We start from the raw sequence: 23389 nt of genomic DNA, 5'->3' as shown, positions 1-23389 counted from the left end.
AAAAAGCTGACTACTTGTAAGTCATGTTACCAGCTGGTATGTTAAAAGTTTAAATTAAATACTGTACTTTTGAAGCAACTGGTGGGCCGGATTCAAACGCTTGGCGGGCCTTAAATTTATATTGTAATTCTCCAAAGACTCCAAGAATGCCATCTCCTGATAAGCGACATAGAAGGAAAGGAAGCTAACAGAAATGCTTGATAATGTGGACAAAGCACGAGTCCATTCACTCGCTTCCCAAGGCCTAGGCCTTTCCTGAGGGTGTAAATCTAGGCCACGAGTGCCTGGTTTTGGTCTCCCTCCACTTCAGTGCGGCATCAGTCATTGCTGAGGTGGCTGTTCTCTACTGTACAGGACAACTTTCATCCACAAACACCCACACACACACACACACACACACACACAAAAGTTCGCCTCTGCCCGCCGCTGGCTTTAAGGCAGGGCTTTGATGGATCCACTGTGACAGTACTGGGTTTGGAGCGCAGTGACAGAGGAAAGGAGGAAGATGGCGATGTTGTGGGGGTGAGCAAGCGAGTGTGATTCAGAATGCAGATGGATCAAAGGGAGGAAAACTATGGCAGTGGCATTGGGATCACGATTGCTGCGTTTCTAGTTGACATAATTGATTGTATCAGAAGCAATTTTGTCAACCATTAACTCTCGGCTCACGGCAGCCAAAGATTACGCCGTAGATGACTGGGTGCTCCTGTATGCAAACAATAGTGGATTCAATTTACCGCCTTCTCGAAGGAATTACTTACTTACATGCATTTTTCTTGTATCATAGTCCCAAAACACTCAATATTTTAGAGTACATTCTGACAAGACAATAGTTAATCAAAATATATTCTACAGCGTAATCCCGAATTAAAATAGCATTACCTGTAAATGTTTATGTTCAGTAAAATGTTCATAAATACATAATGATACAGATTTGTAGTCACTGTTAACATGTTCCAACTTAGAACATTTTTTTCACTTGTAAATAAAAAAAAAAAGTATACCAAATTTAGACTTTTTGGTAAAATGTCCACTTCTGAATATAAAACTGAACATAATCTATATACCGGCGGTCTCTGTTACAACGCACTCCCACAAATTATTGATACTGTACAAAAACAGAACTAATTACGTACGTGCGGGGGATAAATACGTAGGCGAAGTAATATGTACAATATGTATGTTAGTTGCACTTGGCAACACTGAAGAAGCATAACATCACTTTTCTTCTTTTTAGCTAACTTTTAAACTTTAATCTCCATTATGACTCCTCTCTGTGAGGTAGACTCTTATGGGGAAGCACATCAAAGAAAAGGACAGTGAAAGTGAAAAGCAAAGCAAACCGTTCAAATGCTGAGACTATAATCAATGATAAAGATGGTAAAGATGGTCTTGGACATGTTAAATGATCTTATAATATAAAATGGACAGTAATAACTAAGACGCGTACAATAAGGCTCGTTATTGACACTTCTTCTCTACCTCCTTCCATTAAGTTTGTCTCTCCCTTTTTTGCAACACCCCTTACAGAATAAAAGTAAAGAGTTTATCAATGTTTAGGACATTCAGCACAATATTTTACTATGCCTAAATAATTATTTTGCATTTGATGAATAGCCATTATTTGATCATTGATAAACAGGTTTATTTTCCATCCTCATTATCTTCATTCAGCTTTTGCATTGGACCTCGTCATTTGTTTGTGCTGGTGCACCTAATGTTGTGGCCAGCAAGGTTTTAAGGTGTTACCCTACATATCAGTGTCCGGATATGTGAGAGTACAGAAGTATAGCGATGCAAAGGTTTAGCTTTAAGATTCTATGTTGATTCTGATCGCGTCTGGCACCCCCCTCTCCGACTGACTCCCTTTTTCCTATCAGCCTCCATCCCTCTGTCACTCCTTCTTTATCCCGCACTTCCATCTCAATTTTCCTCAGCCTATTTCCTTCCTAACCTCTTTATCTCCTTCATTTCTCTCCCACTCCCATATATGTTATCTTCTTCTTTTATCCTCCTTGTCCCCTTCTCCCATGACCATCTGGTCAAGAGGGATGGGGTAGAGTTGATTAGGTGGGATCATTAGAAAGTTCGCATTGGAGCAGAACATTGTGTGTCGCTGCAGAGCGATCCAAATGCACAGTGCCTTACAGATAAGGTCGACAGTGGATTTACAGGGTGGTTTTGGGTCCATCGGATTTCTGGGGAGCATCCTCGGGAGCAGTCACAGGCAGCCATGCAGAAACCGCAATGGTCCGGTCAATGCCGAAACCCTCCCAGATGCAATTTTCTGACGGCAATAGAATGTTTAACAAGGAATGAGAGGAGGAGGAGGGTGTGCTGAGGCCATAGCTTTGAACTATTTCAGAGGTGGAAATGAGTTTTATAGGGACAGATCTACTTTTTTTTGCAAGATGTTACAGTTGCCCTAGAAAACGCATGCTGAGAGGTTCTGTCATCAGGCAAAAATTCCACACAGAAATGAATTGAGAACAAATGTACTGGTTAATCTGCACTAGTGGATATCATGGGATGTTATAGGCGCCGACTGAGAAAATACGCTGAGAAAATGCTTTGAGGTGATGGAATCGCAGGACAAGGAAATGGATGGATGGATGATGGAATCAAACCGTTCCTTTTTGCCTCATGAGCTTGACTGTGTAGTCTTGACTACGTGACCCACATTTTCACATCAGACTTTTAATTTTGAAATAAACATTTCAACATTTCACATATAGTATCTGTATACAAAGAGTAAGATACCTATCAGAAACCTTCTTAGACATAAATATACATATAGCAATTGCTTTCCAATTTGGATCACATGCTAATGAGCATGATAACTGCATGTATAAAAACAGTTGAGAAATGAACACTGTATTTTTCTTAGGACAAGTTGTTACATATCCCTAAGTGTATCTCAGCACATTGTGTCACTCAATATACTGTAACAGTCTGACTCAGTGTTACTAACAACACTAAACTCATGACACAGCAGCTTAACATTCAACATTTGTATCTAAGAAATATACAAACAAGTACCAACACAATTTTAAAGTGGAAAAAAATACAACTATTTAAAAACTTTGCCATAATGCATTGCATCTGGGCAATGATGTCGCCTCCCTCTGTGCTCTGGGCTTTTCTGGCTCCCTCTGTTGGACACCTTTACTCGTATTGGTACTTGTATGTATATTTCTTAGGTACACCTTTTGAGTGTTAGGTTGGACTGTTACATTGAGTAACGACCTCCTGCTACCTGGTCGTCACAGACTCGTGTGCACCACAGTTTGTTCCTCTCGGCTTTTTCCCGATTTTTCGGAGTTGCCACAGTGGATCTTTTGATCCGCATACTGATTTTGGCTCGAGCACTTTATATCCCTGATGCCCTTCCTGACGAATACCAATAATATGCCATTTTATGATGTAGACATATAGGGCGTATAGCCTGCTTGGGCTTCTGTACAATCTGTTTTTCCTCTAAATTTATTGGGTCCAGATTATACACCGGTGTTGATGATACACTGGAATTTACATTACTTACAAAAGTCTTTATTCACATGTAACATGTATGATACAAAGGCTAAGGCAGGATGATGATTAGTGTGCATGCAGGTACAAGCAATTACTGGCCGGGCATGCATATTGTTCAGTTGCAGAAATGGAGACACATTGCCAAAAAAATATTGAAATGTACCCAAATATTTCTGCAAACACAGAGGATTCATAATGAAGTTTCACTTTACTTTAGCATTTAACAATTTATTGCTACAGAATTTAATTAGTATGACTGCTCATGCTTTCCAAGCTGTAATATCCTTTGCACTGTGTGTTTTTGCGAAAATTAAATGCAAAATAGCAAATATGTAAATGTTTAGTAAAAACGTAGTAACAGTAACATTAGTATAATGTTAGTATAAGTGCTTGTCTGCACTCAGATGAGGCATCAAAAATATACATCAAAAAGACATGGGCATATTTAGGACATGGGATTACACTGTGGCACTACCACAGAGGACTTTAAACTGACCAAAGCATGTCAGACAGACTGATGTAGGGGTGACCTATTGCTGTAAGGCTACAAAGTCCTGCACTTCTTTGCTGGACAGCCGCACAAAGGATTTACAAGCAGCACTGTATGTTATAAATTGCCAGCTCGGTTAGTTGTCTTCAGGGCACGATGACAATTGTGTGCATTCCTACAGTGAAACAGCCCCCTCACCCACCTACTCGTATGTGTGTGTGCGTGCGCGTGTGTGTGTGTATGTGCATGAGTGCGGGCCTTTATGCTTTAGGGTGCAGACATACTGCAGCAGGCTGCATCCCGCCAATGTGCGGAGTGGAACACAATCCTTTTTAAATGCTGGTCGACCTCTGCTATGTTTTTTTTCCATAAGATATAACACAAATATAAATACCTTAGTTTGTTCCAGGAATGTCTAATCACATTAGAAATAATTAATTTGTGTTTTTTCTCACAAAACAGATGCTTAATTAAGCAATGATGATTTGAATGTTGACTATAGCTTGTGCAATACATTTGTGGCATTAAGCGTAATTTCATATGATATTATAACATCAGCTGCATTCAGACCAAAGTGAACATTGTCTAGAACAGGGGTGTCCAAAGTGCATTTGTTGCACTTGGCTTGTTTATCATTGGCCACAGGAACAATGTATAAGTAAAATGAAACACAAAAAGACCCAACAGAAATCGAAAAATGTGGCAAAAGATCAGAATGTGAAGACAAAAACTGAAATGTTGATAATAATAACTAATAATCACACAAATCTTTGCTCTGAAATATGTGGAGACAACATTTTTCCTTTTTTACAAAATTAAAATGTGGTCCACTGTGTATTTTTATTTATTTTTTTGATCGGCCTTCAGTGAAAAACGTTTGGAAACCCCTGGTCTGGTAATACATTGTCATACGCATACATGTGTAAAATACCCTAATTTCCAGTGTATAAGACACACCAATGTGTAAGCCGCACCCACTGATTTTGGAGAGAACTACACATTTGTACACATATAAGCCGTATCAGACTATAAGATGCACATGTCCCCATCATTAAATGACTTATTGTGGCGTGCACAAGTCTGTGAGGACCAGGCAGCTCTATATTTGACAGGAGACAATCATGAGCTAATCATGAACCTCCTGCCTCCACCTCCTCTGGCCCTTCCTGGTGGAAGAATCATCTTTGAAATACTTTGTATGGAAGGCTATATTTAAATCGTATTGGTACTCATATTTCCTTTTGAGTGTTAAGTTGCTGTGTTATGAATATAACATTATCACTGTGAATCAGATGGTTATACTGAGTAATGACCTCCTGTGATTTCCAATGGGTTGACAATCTCGTTGTGAGTTCACTTATAGCGTGAAATAGCTCTTGCAACAGAAAAAGCTACCGTTTCCTCACTGTCTCGTGAGCAGCACCGTATTTAAACGATTAGTAGTCATTCTGAAGTAACCACTGTATAAAGGCTAAAATATTAACTATTAAAAAAATAACTGCATTCAATGCATTGAATGCATTCAGAATTGTTTTCGCTCAAGTGATCATGTGATCCAAATTATACAACGTTACGGTTATCAGGCTGCATATTCAAAAATGAACCTCCCTGCTGACGTGCCTTGTTTGTCACTTTGAGTAAAGTGACAGGATGAAAAACATATAACCTAATTAATTGTGATTTTAATTTGTCATGAGGGTGTACTACACCCAGACACATGCAACAGTATGGATACATGTTGTGTCCGTCACGTCAAGACATTCATGTCACCAGGAGCTGACAGTTTGCGCTCTCCGTCTTTCAGAGCCTCCAGTCCCTCTCAGGGGCTCCTCACTGTTAATCATTATCTCTGGCTTCATCATCACAAAGCCGTTACAATGGATGGGGAGTCGGGGTCTCCATTCTACATCACTCATGGTGGTTCAAATGTGCACAAGGTGTATTTACACAGTGTCCATCTGTGCTGTGTGTGCCAGCGCCTCATCTCCCTCATTACAGGCCATTATAGGCCAGGTGACGCCCACCCACCCGTCCTGATGATTCCTTTCAGCTACCTGTGTGAGTGTGTGAGTCACTCTAATCAAATGTCTGCTGTTCTACCTGTCTGGCGCTCAGGATAATGTGCATCACTGCCCTCTCACTTTGTGTTATTCGCATTACCTCATTACGATCCTTTTCTGTCACACACACACACACACACACAGTAATAGTCCATAGTGATTTAACCCACCCTAGCAAGGCAACTGGAGGTAATTTACCATAGCTTGGCAGACACATGCCATTTTACTGAACACAGCGCACGGCCCCCTGAGCTTTGGCCCGCATAGACTTTTCTCTCCATCGGAGCACAAATGAGCGACAGTCTAAAGGAAGACAGGAAGTGGCGATAGAAGAGGGAAGGAGGGGGAAATAAAATATGCGTTTCTTGTCAAATGTCACTTTACAGAGTTAGAAGGCATTACGGTATGGAAGTAAACACACACCCTCAACAATTCATGTAATCTGAATCCAATACACTTCCCTCTTTAGAAAGATAATAATGCTCAGTTTTGATTAATGATCGTTGTTTTGTGTTTGACTATGGCCTATAATTCATCATGTAATGTTACATTGTTACAGTGATGTTAAATTGATGAGATATGATGTTATATTACATTACCTTCACACTGCATCAAATAAGTCAATTAAAAACAGGGGCCCTCAAAATCAGGATGCATCAAATCAAAGGAAGACAATACATGAATGGATATTGGATATTGGATGGATATTGACACAGTGGAAGAACATGGGCGGTCCATCCATAACAGTTTCCACCACAATTTTATCATAGTGTTATGTGGATTCTCTAATTGTGTTCTGAATATATTGCATAAGTCAATCTGTATTGGTATTGTATTTTTTTTTTAATCTGAATAATTAATGACGCTAACCAAGGTTCCACTGTATTGATAAATGAATGCGTCTCTGACATACTGAGCATAAGGCGGGTCTCATAGATCGTGCAGGTTTACGTACTGCTGTGGCCATGCTGCTCTTACAGTTTTTCTGTTATAGGCTTTAATTATATGCAGTGTGACTAAGTATTTTTGGCATTCATTTCAGAAACTTGTTCATTGCTAATTATACACCCCCCCAACACACATGCACCCCAACATCGCTGCCCGCTCCCCCCTTTGCATCTGTCACGACTCACTTCCGCCTTGTTTGATTTAATTCTCATTAAAAACTTGCAAATACAGTTACAGATGAGCAACTAAATAATGGAATTTGTTTTAGCTTTTGATCATTTTATATTATGAGACATTGACACACACTGGGACATACACACACACGAACACAGATGCTATTATTTCATGGTTCATGGCTGCAGGGTATGCTGCAAAACAGCATGAGCACATATGAGAATCTCTGCCTTAAGGCTGATTGGGGAGGTAGGGTATCTGATCTCCTATTGATAAGCATGTGTGTAAAAACTTGTATGTGTGTATGCATGCACATGACTTACAGTATGTTGACAAGATAGCCTAGTCTGGTCAACGCTCATTAGTAGAAGAGAGAATCCCCTAATGAGGAGTGCTGCGACAGACAGGACTCTCTCGTTAGGGGATAGGATGCACACGCGCAGCCACTCGCACACACATACACACACACACATGCGCGCATACATGTGCTCCTGGGGTCAGACTGCTTTGGTGCAGGAAATAAGCACAACATCAATTAGTTCATATATGCTTGCAATCTATGCTGTCAGTGTTGTGGCCTTGGCAACAGCCTGCAAGTTATTATTCAGGGCCAGAACATGTACGGGACATACCATAAATACTAATTCTCTAAGGCATGCAATTTATCGGGGATCAGATTATGTAGTGTCAGCTCAGAGCGTGAATTGTTTTTTTTTTTCTTATGCATCCAGCAGATGTGTGTTACACAGGCAGGACCTCCAAAGTTGAACACCATAATTTCTGTGATATTGAATCGTTATCGTTAAGCTATTATCTATGTTTCATATTTCCTACAACAAACTCGACTATTACTCTCATCGAGTTCTGGAACATACTCACTCAGGGTTGAAATGTTACTCATTGCAAATATACACCTCATTTATTTCATCAATTTAACACGAGGTATAGCTTCAGATGAGGCATACCATGTTTGTTAAAGCGTACGTGTACGTGCACCATAAACCTAGGGTGTAAACACATTACATATTTTGTGCATGATTAGGACCATTACTGTCTGTGTTCATCGTAACATACTGACCAATCAACGCATTAGGATGATGAAATTATGAAAAAAAAATGCTTTGGGCCATCTAGAATGCAACATGGACAATGTACCTTTAATATAATTAGCCAAGCATATGGAAGAATGTGAGTATTTATGAATTATAAACTTGAATGATTTAAAGTCAGATTAGCTCCAGGCTGTCACGCAACTGTTTCTGTCTGCAAAGTCAAGCGTGAGCATGGTGGAAATGTAGAGGGTTAATTAACCGATGGGGGGGAGTGATTGTTGGTGGCGCGGCATACGGAGTGATAGAATAGCTTTTGAATTATGGAACAGTGGAATGCTGTGGCTGGTGGCGTCCGGCCATATGTCAGTGTATACCGCCTGTGTCTAACTGGGGGACAGCTGGTCAGATTGCTCATGTTCAAGCCAGTTAGGGAGCAATCAATCAAAATGGGGCAGCTTGTTGAGTTGTTTAAATGAGCCTGGAATAAAGCGCGCTTGTCTATTGTTGGTGCCATTAGGGATTTGTCAGGTACTGAAGATATGAAATGAGCCGACAATGAAAACATCACCTTTAATAAGTCATAGAGTCGACAGAGCCTTTGAGGTCATGTCTAAGATAATTTAACATAAGCCCAAGCTGATTAGACATGAATAACTCCAATATTACATGAAGGTTACAGAATTTTGAAAAATAATAACAATTTTGAAGCACCATCGCCATTCAACCGATAGATGTTTAAGGCATGAAAAGAAGTGCTTGCCGTACTTTCCCTTCCTCTCTTTTAGGTTCTGTTGGCAAGCCTTTAAGAAGTTGTAGAATGGACCTTGATAGATTTGCATCAATATTTAAGAGACTCTATTTTCAGCATCTCTTCAGTGTGTTCCAATGCCTCTTTCAATAACTTAATTTGATGTTTGAATGAAATGAAAATAAAGACAATATCTCTCACTACTGTGTAATGTTTCATGACTGCAATGAGTATTCAAAAACCGCCTAGTTCTTCCAAAACCTGTTTTTCCCAAGACCACATATATTAAGATGTATTTCCGTGAGAACCATATTAATAACATTATACTGAAGCTAATCAATAATGAATTAAAATACTTCTGAGTATTAATTTGCATGACTTTGCCATCGTGATGATGCGATTGCGGCTGCACGGGTACTGAGTGGTTAGCGCACAGGCCATACAGCTAGGAGACCTCAGTTTGATTCTCTACTCGGGCATCTCTGTATGGAGTTGGCATGTTTTCCCCTTGCGTGGGTTTTCTCTGGGTACTCCGGTTTCCTCCCACATTCCAAAAACATGCTAGGTTAATTGTCCACTCCAAATTGTCCATAGGTATGAATGTGAGTGTGAATGGTTGTTTGTCTATATGTGCCTTGTGATTGGCTGGCGACCAGTCCAGGGTGTACCCCACCTCCCAGCTGTCTTCGAGCTGGGATAGGCTCCAGCATATCCGTGACCCTAATGAGGATAAGCAGGATATAAAATGTATGCATGGATGGATGATGCAATTGCTGACAGACATATCATAGTCTATGTTCACACTGCAGGTACATACTCATTTGTATGTAGATATAAATCGAATATGTATGCGATACGACTGCAGTATGAACAGGCAGGTTGCATATATTTGCCTATACATCATTGAAAGGCGTGTATTGTCATGCTTACCAAGATTTTAAAGATAATCACCGATGTAGGCAAAATACTTTTTAAAAGTGTTTTAAAAAGTGTCAGTGAAGTGGTTCACGGTTACCGCCAACTGCATGCTTTTCGGAACAGACGTCACAGTCTCTCCAAAATTCTTGCCCTTTTTCTTCTTTATCTGCTTTGCAGGATCATTTGGTTAAGTAAATATTGTGCTTTTGCTTGACTTTCCAATTTTTTTTATGTATTTGGACCTTCTTGAAAGAACAATGTCAGTGCCATCAATGCCAGATGACCGTCCTGGTTGTGTCTTATGTGTGCTGTCACTGATCCACAACCTCTAGTGTGCACATGTGTCCCTGATATGTCTCCAGCGTGACGCTTTTTGTCATTGTAGATTCTCAGAGGATGCATTATGCATATGCAAAATGTTCCTTGTTTTTACAGGTCAGTGTGTAACCCTGACAGTTTAAATATATAAAATGAAAATGTGGTATCCATAAGATACCAGCAGATGTAATGCAGCTATTTGGCTGCACTGCATGACATGATGGAGATGCACTCACAGTCTCTTCGTCTCTGCTGGGATCCAAACTGTATGGTCACTATGATCAATAGTCTCTGTTACACATGATACATTTCCCATGGCTCTGGCTCGCCGCTTTGCTCTATTGGTCCCACCCGCCTGGCTGTACTTATCTCAGCCTCATTTGGCCTCCCTTACGAGAGCTTTGAGGCATGTTAGCACAAACATTTTAGCCACTGTTACTGTTAAATGACTCCCATAAATGGTAGTATTGATGGACACAACTTGGAAACTCTCTGGAATGAGGGAGCAATTACGGTATGTTGAATTTATTGATGCAGAGACAACTTGGTGGAATTATATTAGTTAGAAAGTTGGCATTCAGAAGTGCAGGAAGGAAAATGTTGCATTGATGGTTTGCAGAGTTTCCTGAACAAATCCAAGCAATTTAACCACTTTAGAAAATGATGCTATACAGTCCGCTTTAACACATTTTTGCAACCATTCTCTTATAAATTTTGTATTGTTGTTAGACCATGAAATGGACAATGAGATGCAGCATCAATACATTTCACGCATTAAGGCTAACTAGGACCACCGATTGAAATGCATCCCAGTGGATATTTTAACTGAAATCAGCACTTCCGAAGACAGATTTTTTTGTTTTTTGCCTCTTGGTGTGTGTGCATTCTCATTAGTGTTTCAGCAAATGTTTTCCAGCCAGATTTTAGCTGCAAATGCAACAATGTCAGAGTATTTCTCCGTGCAAAGACAGAATGAGTTTATTTGCCATCAATGATAGATAAGCTATTACACCCCCTAGCAGTAACCGATGAGTCAATCGGATTATCTTTTCATAGATTTGTATCCCTTGAAACACCCTCTGCTGCCCAGGTACTGTAGATATTCAACATATTGCACACTATTATTAGGTTATAAAACAGCAAATTCCTTTAGGAGAGGGAGGCAGCTGTAAGCAAACACACTAAGCGGAACAGGCTGTTAAGTGTTTCTGTGTTTGTACAGTTCAGTGCAGAAATATTAATAAGTATTTGCTTTTTTCTCTTTACCGATGCATTAAAAAATCCTAAATGCGTTCTGTGGATTAGAAGTGCATGGAAGGTAATGTTTTACTAGCAAGCAAAAATAATTAGAAATCCTCAAAGCTTGCAATTGCTTGGATCAAACTTTTATTTTTCCTGGAGAGGTACATCAACATAATTATAAATACTCATGCCATTGGACACCATTGCCAATAATGATAAACATATGACCTCATCCAACAGTTGTAATTGATTGTACTCTTATTAGATTTTTAGATTTGCAATGTTTTAAGCAATATGTTTCTTTTTATTTCAATTTCCAGGCCTGTGTGCTGATAAGTCGTGAGAAGCAGGAAGTACATTACCCGCTACTTCCGGGTCAACTGAACGTCATGTGGACCAGATGCCTTCTCTTCCTGTCAACCTTGTTTGCTCCCATTGCCATCGGTAAGACACATCATCAACATCAGTGGTCTTCATGATCAATCATATTCATTCTGATTCAACACCAATGGTCTTATAGTTTTGTTGAAAATTGTGGTAGAACTCTTAACTGTGTGACTTTAGCTATTGCACTATGAAGTGTTCTTGAGGGAGCTATGGCCTGCTTGGACCTAATCCTATTAATGGTTTCTGTCAATCACACAGTCGTGAGGAAACGCTACCGTGCACGTGCACACATGCACATATCTCTCCAGGTGCTGACAGTAAAGACGCTGATGTTCTTGAAATGATGAAAAGTGCTCCACCAAAAGAGACTTATAGGTCCTTTACAAACACTGAATGTGCACAGACAGGTACTCAGGCGTTTTGGGGTTTTCTTTTTAGATTTAACACCAAGAGATGAGGTTCAGTCAAAGGTATTTGCATCAATGTCTGAAAGAATACAGTATGTGGAGTTATGCAAATGCTGGTGTTTGTACTTGGGCGGGATTCGTTGAAACAAAGACTGTTCAGCTTGAGGAGACATGCATCCGCGCTTCCTTCACTGAGTGCATGGCGTGTCATCGGCCTTAGGATGCATACATATTGTACATACTTATGGCACATGCCAACTCCTGTAATACTCCAACTATTGACTAGTTCCATCCATGCATCCATTTTCTGTACCGCATATCCTCACGAGGGTTCCGGGCATGCTGGAGCCTATCCCAGCTGTCTTCGGGTGAGAGGCGGGGCATACTCTGAACTAAAGGGGAAGCAGATAAACATTGTGATTGGCATTTCCGGCAAGGGAAGTAATCATTTTGGGACAGCACTACTGCATTAAAATTGACAACATCAATGCACTATACATAGTATACATATTGAAGATGAAGTATCAGCAAAGAGTGAGTCATCCTGTGTCTATAAGGCTTCCATTTGGAATCACATTTCTCCACAGTGAACTCCCTTAACAAAAGGTCATTATTCCCTTAACTCCAACAACAGGTTTATTACTGCAAACATGACACTGAAGGTTGTACAACTTTAACAACCTTCACAAAAGTGTTGTTTATTTTACTTAAACCTTGACCTTCCTCTGTGTTTTAACTACTGCTTTGACATGTCATAAATCATTGTGTGTGTGTGTTTTTTTTTTAAGTGAGCAGTTTGAGTCAAACCATGTTTTATCATTATGATGAGAGCACAATGTGCAATTTTTGGCCAAAGCTAAGAACTTGACAGGGGTGATTTGCTAAATTAGCATGAGGATGGAGCGTGCATCAGTAGTGTCGCTGCTGTGACCACCAAATGACACTGTGGGTGTTTCTGGGGGGGTAGCTGATTTATGTGATTTTAGCAGTTTTTTGACAATGTAAGGAAAAGCATCTGTACTTTCCTGCCTTGGACCAAGGCAATGTTTCAGTCACTTGGGACTACTGAAGAGAAATGTCTCGCCTCTATAAAAGTGCACATACAGAGAATGCAGGAATGGTTTTTCTATAATATGTTGAACCACAGCTCCAAACTATTCTTCTTTTATAGCTGTATAGTTTGCAGCACACATAAATTGTCTGGTCCATGACATAGACGAACAGACTAGCTCTTGTTAGACAGTTCACTCCCTACCGTTTTTTTTTTCTCCCCCGTCCCTTGACAATAAAATGAAACTAGAACTAGAAAATGCAATTCCATCAGAAAATGAGTGCAAATGTTGTGATGTGAAGAATTTGACTAGCCTCTGCCAGATAGCAAGGACATTCAACTCAGACCTCTGTGTGTGGAGTTTGCACGGTTATTTTGGGATAAAACGTAGTTTGCGTGTGACCCTGAACAAGATAAGCAGAAGACAATGGATGCTGGGAAGCTGCCAATTCACTTGAATGCATAACATATAAACCTTCAGGTACCATTCAAGTATCCCCACAAGGGTCTCTGAGGATAACAGATCAATCTGATTGGATGTTAAGTAGGCTTCCGATTCGATTATTTTTATAGTCTTGCCGATCCCATCCGATCAAGTACTAATCTTTAAAAAATAATAATTTTATAATTATGATATAATTATACATATAATTTATATTGTTTGTGGAATTGAACATGGTTATTGCTGAATTGACTTCTTTATTACACACAGCATGACAAATAATATTGTTTGGCTTTTGTAACAAACCTCTGTGTCAGGTCTCTAATCCAATAAAAGATCCAATAAATGTCCATCCATTAATTTGTGGTATGATGTACAATATATAGACATTGTGTGTAGACATATTTGTTTTTAACAAACTCACTTCAAAGCAATAGTCATTTATTGACAGTCCCGATTACTGATGGGGAACTACCTCTGTAGCTACGGAGCCGATCAGCCAATGTCCAAAGTGAAACTAACTTCACCATGGTACACAATGTACGTACATGTCTGCATGGTGGTGTTTTTTTTCTTCTTGAGAGTGTCATGAATCAAGTAGCAACCATCTTTGAGGCGCATTACCTCACCTATGACGTTGCAGCCTGAACCAGAGTTGCGAACATTACAAGGCAACCAAATGAGCCAATTTTTTTTTTGAGCCCAAAAAATATTATCCGACCTTCAAAGTACAGCGGATAGGAAGGTCGGGCAATGAGCTTTCTTTGATGATGTGACATACTTGATTTCTCTTCATAATTTTACCTTGAAGTAGACATTTTACAAAAGGTGATGATATGTTAATATTGGATTGGATTGAGGCAGAATTTGAGATACAGAGTAAATTTTGCATAAAACTCAAGAATGAGACATTTTTTGTAAATCATTCTTGAATCATGCCCTAAGCTTCTTGCAAGAACAGGAAAAAAAAGTCAAATGAAAAGCAAAACAAGTCAGTCCTTTGAGTTTCGCTGAACTGGAGTTTTCTAATCAGATTTTTAAAGGCATATTTTTACCTAACTAACTTAAATGCGGCTCTGTATTAATTATACAAAAATATCCACCCATCCATTTTCAATGCCGCTTATCCTCTCTACGGTCGTAGGGGTATGCTGGAGGCTATCACAGCTGATTTAGGGTGAGAGGTGCGGTACACCGTGGACTGGTCGCCAGCCAATCACAGGGTACATATAGACAAACAACCATTCACACTCACATTCATACCTATGGACAATTTGGAGTCACCAATTAACCTAGCATGTTTTTGGAATGTGGGAGGAAACCGGAGTACCTGGAGAAAATCCACACACACACTGGGAGAGCATATGAACTTCACACAGAAATTATAGTAAAATATAATAAAATACATACTATAATGATTGAACAGCCCCCTATGTGAATAACCACTGAGAATAACATCCACGCAATTGCTTCACTCCTTCAGTATTCACACACTATCACCTCATTTATCCTCTAAAATATCTTTCACAGTGTTTGCATCTATTGTTCAGACACTAACACCGGCCAAAACACTTTGGCAGTTGAAGCAAGCGAATCACCTTTTCAGTCTATCTCCTCCTCTCTCTCACCTTCGCCTTCTCCCTTCCATCTCTTCACCCCTTCCGCCACTCTCTTGTTCTTGGCCCAAATGTTTAAATCGATATCCTTTTGTTTCAGTCCCCCGAGGCGACGGGAGCGTCCGAATAAGATTGTCTGTGCCGTCTGTGGCTGCCAAGTTTGTGTCACCACTTACACTGGTGCAGACACATTAACATGCACTCACACCTTGCTGCATGTGTGCTTCCACACACACAGATAAATATTGGCTAGAAGTGTGATGTGTTTTCAATCTCTGACAAAAATATGCAACCACCGAATCCTTGAGAGGCAGGTTAAACACCAAGTACTTTTATAGGCTAGACTGCTAATAAAAAAAATGTGTCTAATAGACAGTGTTTACTGCTTCAAGATTAATTGCAAGACCTCGTATTTGAAATGTGTGCGTAAGTTTTGTGTGTTTGTGTTATAATGTGGCCTTTGTGCCCTGTGGAGACCCTGCAAGGCAACACTGTAAGACATCTGAGGCAGAGCCAGTCTAGACAGCAGCCTCACAATACATAGTATTGATCCCTGCACGCTTCAATTAACCCCTCCCTTGAAAATTGACATTCATTCTCACAAAGACATGATAGAGCCATTGAAGGAAACGCACATTAACGCGGTAATGACCCACTGGCCCACTATGTCGCTCTCACACACAAACACAATGCTTCCGACACCGTTAAAATACACATCTTTTCAGGGTTTTTACTTAAGGTTGCTTTAGAGCCTGTGGCTTTATATGGATGTGTGTGCACAAGCGTGTTCATTAGAAGAGGACCTTTTCAGTAAATGTCATTTATATATCAGTCATATCTCTAAGCCATCGAATGCCATTATCACTGCAGTGCCCTCAAGAACTATGCAGATAACAGTGCAATGGGGGGGAATGAATTTACGTCTATATATGCCAGCACTGAAATGTGTGCGTATGTACGTACATTATGTGTGTATGAAGGGCAGCATTAACCAGAGCCGGGGCAGCGTGTCATTGAGCTCATTCAGATTCGTCGCTGCATCCGTGTAACCATGACACTCGTCCACCCATTGGCAGAGCCGAGAGAGGGAGGGACGACAGGGTTGCTATGGTTACAAGAGTAGGGAGAGCAAAAAAGTTGCCTCTGTGTCTTGCTTTTTAGGGATGCTGTTGTCAGCCTCTTTTTTTTAATGCAAAGCCTTAATTGCTGATCACTATACATGCATATTTGTATATGTATAAGCAATGCATACGTACATAGGTACATGTATGAGATGCATTTGATGGTGGCAAAAAGGAAGTGTGACGATCAGCAATATAAGTTATGACACTGGGAAAGATCTCAGTAGAATGTGAGCAATACAATAAATTAATGTCAGTGAAAAGCAGCTATAAAAAGAGGATCTGGGGCAGATCAGTCATTTTCAATCTCACTGGGATTGATTACATTTTTCCTGTTGGGTAAATGCTTGCATTGCATCCACAGCCACACAGAATAATTTGGCATCAGAACTGTAAAACTGACAACAATATGTATGTCTACGATTATTTTTTTTTCTTCTATTTCCAATACAAGAGTGCGTATGTAGCCAAATATAAAATGTACTGCTATAAATGTGTGTTGCAGCCTCCAGCCGCGCTCCCATCCCCATGGCAGTGGTGCGCCGGGAGCTCTCGTGTGAGTCCTACCCCATCGAACTCCGCTGCCCTGGAACTGACGTCATCATGATTGAGAGCGCCAACTACGGCCGCACCGACGACAAGATCTGTGACTCGGACCCTGCCCAAATGGAGAACACTCGGTGCTATTTGCCCGATGCCTACAAGATTATGTCGCTCAGGTCAGTGGGAGTCTGTCTGATGAATGCTTGGATGTGGATCATTGGCCCCGTTTGTTGTCTTACATTTCTGCTCTTTCACATTAACAGTCATCATAACGGCTCACTGTGTTGAAGTTTCCTCCTATGACAATCCGATCATAACAGATGCTGTTTATGAGCTTTGCTATGACTTCCTTCTTCTTCGCTTGTTCTTTATCTAAGCTCTATTACTGTTCTGTTACTAGGATTTTGCAGCTGCATTCAATTAAAAAAACACACACAGATTGATCTAACACTCAGTGCTCCTGAACGCGTCACCACTGTATACGGTATACACGTAATGAAAATGATCAAATGATTATTATCTATATAGAGTCCCAGCTCTAAAGGAACCACATTCCATTCTTCTGACTCAGTCACAAACATGTGGATGCTTTGTTTAGGCCCTAGATTTCACAGACTAGTTTGTCAGGCACAATGTTTGGCCATAGGATAATCGACATTGTAGGAAAACATACAAAAGCATCCCCTATAGGAAATTAAAGGTTCCCCTCTATAGTACATAAAAGTAACAATACATGGTGATACTCTTCCATCCTTAGCCTCCAGTGAAGAAAGCCTCCACAAAGGCTTATTTTTACTGGCATAAAAATGGCTGAAATTTGTAGAAATTATTTTCATATACAGAATTCCGGTGTTCATGCAGAAAAGGACTGAACTTTTAATTTAATCTCTTTGGCGTTAAAGTCCTTGAAATTTAAGTGTTCACAGTGTTAAAAAATATATATTTCTTGAATTAAATTTCAATTGCCTGAAAAGCAAAAGGTTTGTCCCTGGGCCACATTGCGTCTTTACGAAAGGGTTCATTTGGATTGGTCCAGCAAAAAAAAAAAAAAAAAAAACTCTACATGTGATAAAAACATAGCATCCTTGGTGAAAGTGAATGTGCAAAGTGCTCTGCAGAAATCAAATATTCTGTATCAAACGACGAGCCACAACATTAGGTAAGACCTGCATAATGTTCACAATATGTCAATAGAAAAGCATTTTTATTTACTTCTTGTGTTAGATCATTAGATTATGCAGGTGCAATTTATGTTGTGGCTGGTGAGTGCAAGTATATGTCATTTTATTCTGTTTAGACATGTTTAAATGATATGTTTTCATGATCAGAGATGCATGGCCGCACGGTGGACTAGTGGTTAGCATGTTGGCCACACAGTTGGCGGGACCTTGGAACCTCACTAGCATGGTTCGCTTGGTTTAGAATACTAGTGTTACTCAGGATGGGATGAGTATATCTTCACCGCTTTAATGTAAGATGCGTTTTCAATGGCCGAGGATGACTTGCAGGTTCTGTTTGAAGACGGGAAGAGAGTGTCAAGTGTCATTTGCCATTTAACTGTTTTTTCCAAGAGTCATAACAATATTGACGTATGCAGTTGGAATTGCATGGGTGACTACATCTTCCCTAATCACAAGTACATAAACATGACAGTTTGTGGAAGATTTTGTAGCAGTGTTTGCTGATTATATCGTTACCAATACATGTGTTTTACAATTTGAGATATTATATGGCTTAAGTTTTTTAACTTTTTATGTTCGATTTTGAATTTTAATTGTATATTGTTTTATATCATCCCACAGCTCAAAAATATTGAGATATATTTCAAGGAAAACTACAGTATACTTAGGTTGTATGTGTTCTCTAACATAACGGGGTGTAACTAATTAATTGGTAGTAATATCATAAAATGTAATTTTGCAATTTGATTTTCCCATCACATCTTTCTATATCTTGGAAGTTTGACCTACTGAATATTGTACTGGATCCACATCACATATAATGTTAGCATGTTGTGTTCTCATTTGAAGGGTTCATGTTTTTTTATGTAGAGGTTTGAAATCGTTTTGTTACCTGATCTGGGTCCAGGCCGCACAGTGGAGTAGTGGTTAGCATGTTGGCCACACAGTCAGGAGATCTGGAACATCTGGGTTCAAATCTCTGTTGTTCTCTGTGCGGAGTTTGTGCAGAGTTTCTCCATGTGCTGCCAACCAGTCCAGGATGTACCCCGCCTTTCGCTTCAAGTCAGCTGGGATAGGCTCCAGCATACCCACGACCCTAGTGAGGATAAGCAGCATATAAGATGGACGGATGGATTTGAGCGCCCATGTTTTGCTGCTCATTTCTCATCTCAGTCAGTCAGATTTTATGTTTCTGTCAATAAATACCAACTTATGTTACAAAATCCAAACTATGTCTGTTAGTGTGCAAAGTATTGGTCTGTTGATTTCTCCAAGGATGCGCTCTTCATACCCTCCGTCTTGCTGGCACAGCCTGGTTGCATAACATGCGCATTAACAGAGCAGCAGTCTTCACTTTTTCAGAGGAAGATGAGCAGTTAAATTAACCATGTCAAAATCAAATGCAAAAATAAAAACACTCATGAAATAGATGACTTGCTGAACAGTATCATTTTTTTAGTTGCATTCTTCTGGAGTATAAATAAAGATAAGTTTTGTTAATAGCAGGGGTTCTTGTTTGTATGTAGCAACACATCAGGAAAACGTTTCTTCAGGAGTTTGTCACTGTTAATATATATATTATTGTATTTTACTGTAATTCATCACATTAACATACTCTTGAAAGCCTGTGCTGTGTTGCTTCACATTGACCGGCCCACAATGCATTGCAAACAACAGTACAAAACCGTATTGCATTAATACAGTATATTACTGTTGGAAATTGGCCATAAATTAATAGCAATTGCTTACAGTGTAGGCTGACAACTTATTGTATGTTACTGTCTGTGGGTATACAAGCTTACTTAAATGTTTTTTATTTTGACAAAACAGGGGGAGTTTAAATGTCTTTTCTGATATGTACGCCATAAAAAAACAGACAAATGTGTCTCATTGAGAGAGAGAGAGTGGTGAGTGCGTTGTCAACTGCTCATTTTGTATTCATCCTCTTCAAGTCTCAGTGTCAAATACTGCACTTCCCACATGCTAACTAACTGTTCTGAAGGTGACGGCAAACAAACAGCATAAAAAAATGTCACAACACGGTAATAGTCCTGTCACCCCTGCCGAAATGGCATGCAAGGAAAAAAAAAAAAGGCAAATCTGATTTGGAAACGAATGTAAATCGTGCCTTAGAGCGCCCTTATCTATTTGTGATGTTTGAAAAATAATAGCCACTTTTCTTGCAAGCAGATCTCTGCATTGCTTTTTGGCACTTCACACTGTTTTGGTTGTCCATCAGTGAGTCAGTGGTGGATAAGAGTGCATGGGGGAGCATAAACAGCAGCGCTCATCTGAACCCATTATCATCTTTCCCCCTGAACTAAGGCAAGTGTTTACACTCAAAACAATTGTGACTGCATGATAAATGCAACAAAAAACACATCCTTGAGGACACTGGAACTTTCACTTAACGCTTTCTGCAATCAAACTACTCAAGTGGTCGAACATTCAGCTATTATGTTCCGCCAAGGAGCTGATTTTTATTGGAGGCAATTTTAGTGCTGAAAACTGAAAACAACTGACCATGTTTGTCTTTCTTCAATTCATTAGATGCTTGAAAATGTCTATTACTGCCACCTATTGGTTTGGAGTAAAACATCATTGCACTGAATGTTTTTTGTGTTAGCAATGTGGTGTAAACAAGAATAATACAAGTGTAAAGATGACTATTGGGGTGTTATTTCATGTCTACAGGGCTCTAATAATGGTGCAAAATATATTTATAAAATCACAAACTGGATTTATATGCTCTAACTATGAAAGTATTCAATTTATTAATATTGAATCCTACTTTGAGGAAATTCACTTATTGCGGCGGGGTCTGAAACCAACAAGGGACGGCTGTAATACAATAAAAACATTGTTGGTCGGCCAATCAATAACAAAATTAGCAGGTTATAATTAATAAGTGATGATACTGCAAATACTGCTATACTTTCAATAACAACAACATTAATTTGAATAATAAGGGCAGCCAAAAGATTAATTGCTATTGATATTAATCACAGTTTTCTAATTATTTAATCATGATTAATCACATTTGCCACTATGCCATTTTCATGAAATTTTATTAACAGAAAGATAAATGAAAAGAACTGAACTTATTATAACTATGTTCTTATGAGTGATGAGGGGCTGTGTTCAAAGACATCACATCATGTAAGTAGACGTCACATGTTTTGAGTGTATTTTGGGGGATTTTTGAGTACACTTAAATGCTGATAACAATATCCTTCCTGTTTATTGAGACCACACATACAGGCATAATAAAGATGTTGCTGTGATGTTCACTGTTCCGAGTGTCCATAAATGCACAGTGAAAAAGTGGAAGTGTTGTTAACAGAGAGACGGAATTGCACTACTGTTATTAATACGTTCAAAGTCATATAAAAGAGTGTCAGAGTCCGTGTGACTCTGGGGGGCACACTAGACTGTGCCTCTTTCTGACATCATAACATTTTAACACGATTAATGGAGTTAATTAGTTACCGCCATTAACGCCGTAGCCCTTCGTATCGTATGTGGATGAACATCTGATCTAAAATCTGACTGCAATGTAAGCTGACAGAAAGGAAACGCTCTGTCCTTGCGAGCTGGACGCCCTTGAAATTGAGTAGTGCAATGCTGAGGTTAACTGGTGGGAAGAGTCAGTGTTGACGCTGCATAATGCCACTTCCACTTATCTACATACATAAAATGTAAGCAAAGTGATATTGAATCCGAGTCACTTGAAAGCAGATGTAAATAGGCAGTCAAAAACAAATTGGATCGTGGCACTGAATCATAATTGGGAATTAAAACCCGCAGTGTAAATCCATCACAAGAGTCCTGATGTGAAGTAACTGCAACATTATAGCCGAAACAAAAAGCAATGCCGTGTGTAATGAGGATGTCCAAACAGAACTAATTCATTATGGCACCATGAATAACTTCATTTCCTCACATCACATCCCGCCCTCCTATTATTTTTTTCACTTGTGCTACTTTCCAATCCTCGCCCCACCCCTGCATGATATCTCTATCTAGCCACCTGTCTTTGTCACGTGACGCCACCCTGATTGGGGTTGCTTCCTCTCAGCGCGCGCTCTCGCAGCTGCAGCTTGTGTGGCCACTTTTCCTACAGCACTTGCCATCCATAATTTATATACATGCTCGCATACACACACATTCATGTTGTGTCACACACAGCTTTCACTGCCCAGGGGCTACGCCAGACTTTAAGCTCCAATTAGCAGAGCCAGAGGCCAAACATAATCTTGAGGGAACCTCTGTTAGGAGGTGACTCAGACCAGAAACAGTTCTTGCTTCCTGTGTGTGTGTATTTATCATGAATATGTTGTCACAATCAATGATATAATTTCCGGGGTGGAAACTGCTACTTTTTTTCCCCTAAACTTTGAACCCTGTGGTTTATACAGAAATGCATCTAATTTATGACTAATTTACAATCTTTTGACATCTGTAATATTTCAGAACTACTATTAATTGTTTAGTGCTGCACGGTGATTAGCGCACAGGCCACACAGCTAGGAGACCTAGGTTTGATTCCCCCTCGGGCATCTTTGTGTGGAGTTTGCATGTTCTCCCCGTGTGTGCGTGGGTTTTCTCCGGGGACTCCGGTTTCCTCCCACATTCCAAAAACATGCTAGGTTAATTGGTGACTCCAAATTGTCCATAGGTATGAATGTGAGTGTGAATGGTTGTAAAAACTAAATGTAACTTTTTGATTTTTTTTTTTTTTTATTTCTATTTTCCAAAATATCCCTGGTTGAGTTCCATTTGGTCCATTTTTTTTTCTTCTCTCGTTCTACATCTGTATCGTCTTTGGCTTTCAACTCAACCGCCTGATAAAATCTGAGCATGTTCTGCCTGCCCAGTGCTTCCTCGCTATCACATCCTCGCTTTGTTTCCTCCTCCATGGCTGGCCAAGGCCAAATAGCCTCTTTGTGTGTGTGCGTGTGTGTGTGTGTGTGTGTGTGTGTGTGTGAGAGCATGTGTTGTATTTGTGTGTGTGTGTGCGCCCATACCACATAATTGGTCTTGATATCAAAGCCTCATATCGCCAGAGGGTCTCACAAGGCTTCTCAGGCAACCCAGGGAGGACCTGATATCGCTGCATTTCCCAGATGATCTCCCCTTTGGGATACGCTGGGTTGAAGG

The 23389-nt window shown here is 39.9% G+C and overlaps 1 protein-coding gene across 2 annotated transcripts in view; it reads left to right on the top strand.

Annotated features, from left to right (window-relative positions):
- Positions 1-23389, top strand: part of adgrl3.1 (adhesion G protein-coupled receptor L3.1) — a 172198-nt gene that overhangs the window by 33930 nt on the left and 114879 nt on the right. For both annotated transcript variants that reach the window (XM_058085631.1, XM_058085624.1), the window contains exons 4-5: positions 11802-11925; positions 17011-17224. In XM_058085631.1, the coding sequence (XP_057941614.1) occupies positions 11871-11925; positions 17011-17224 (269 nt within the window). In that variant the 5' untranslated portion in view covers positions 11802-11870. The remainder of the gene's footprint in view (positions 1-11801; positions 11926-17010; positions 17225-23389) is intronic.

This window comes from Doryrhamphus excisus, chromosome 1, assembly GCF_030265055.1.
Source record: "Doryrhamphus excisus isolate RoL2022-K1 chromosome 1, RoL_Dexc_1.0, whole genome shotgun sequence".
Taxonomy (NCBI): Eukaryota; Metazoa; Chordata; class Actinopteri; order Syngnathiformes; family Syngnathidae; genus Doryrhamphus; species Doryrhamphus excisus.
This window is presented reverse-complemented; position numbering and strand designations above follow the sequence as displayed.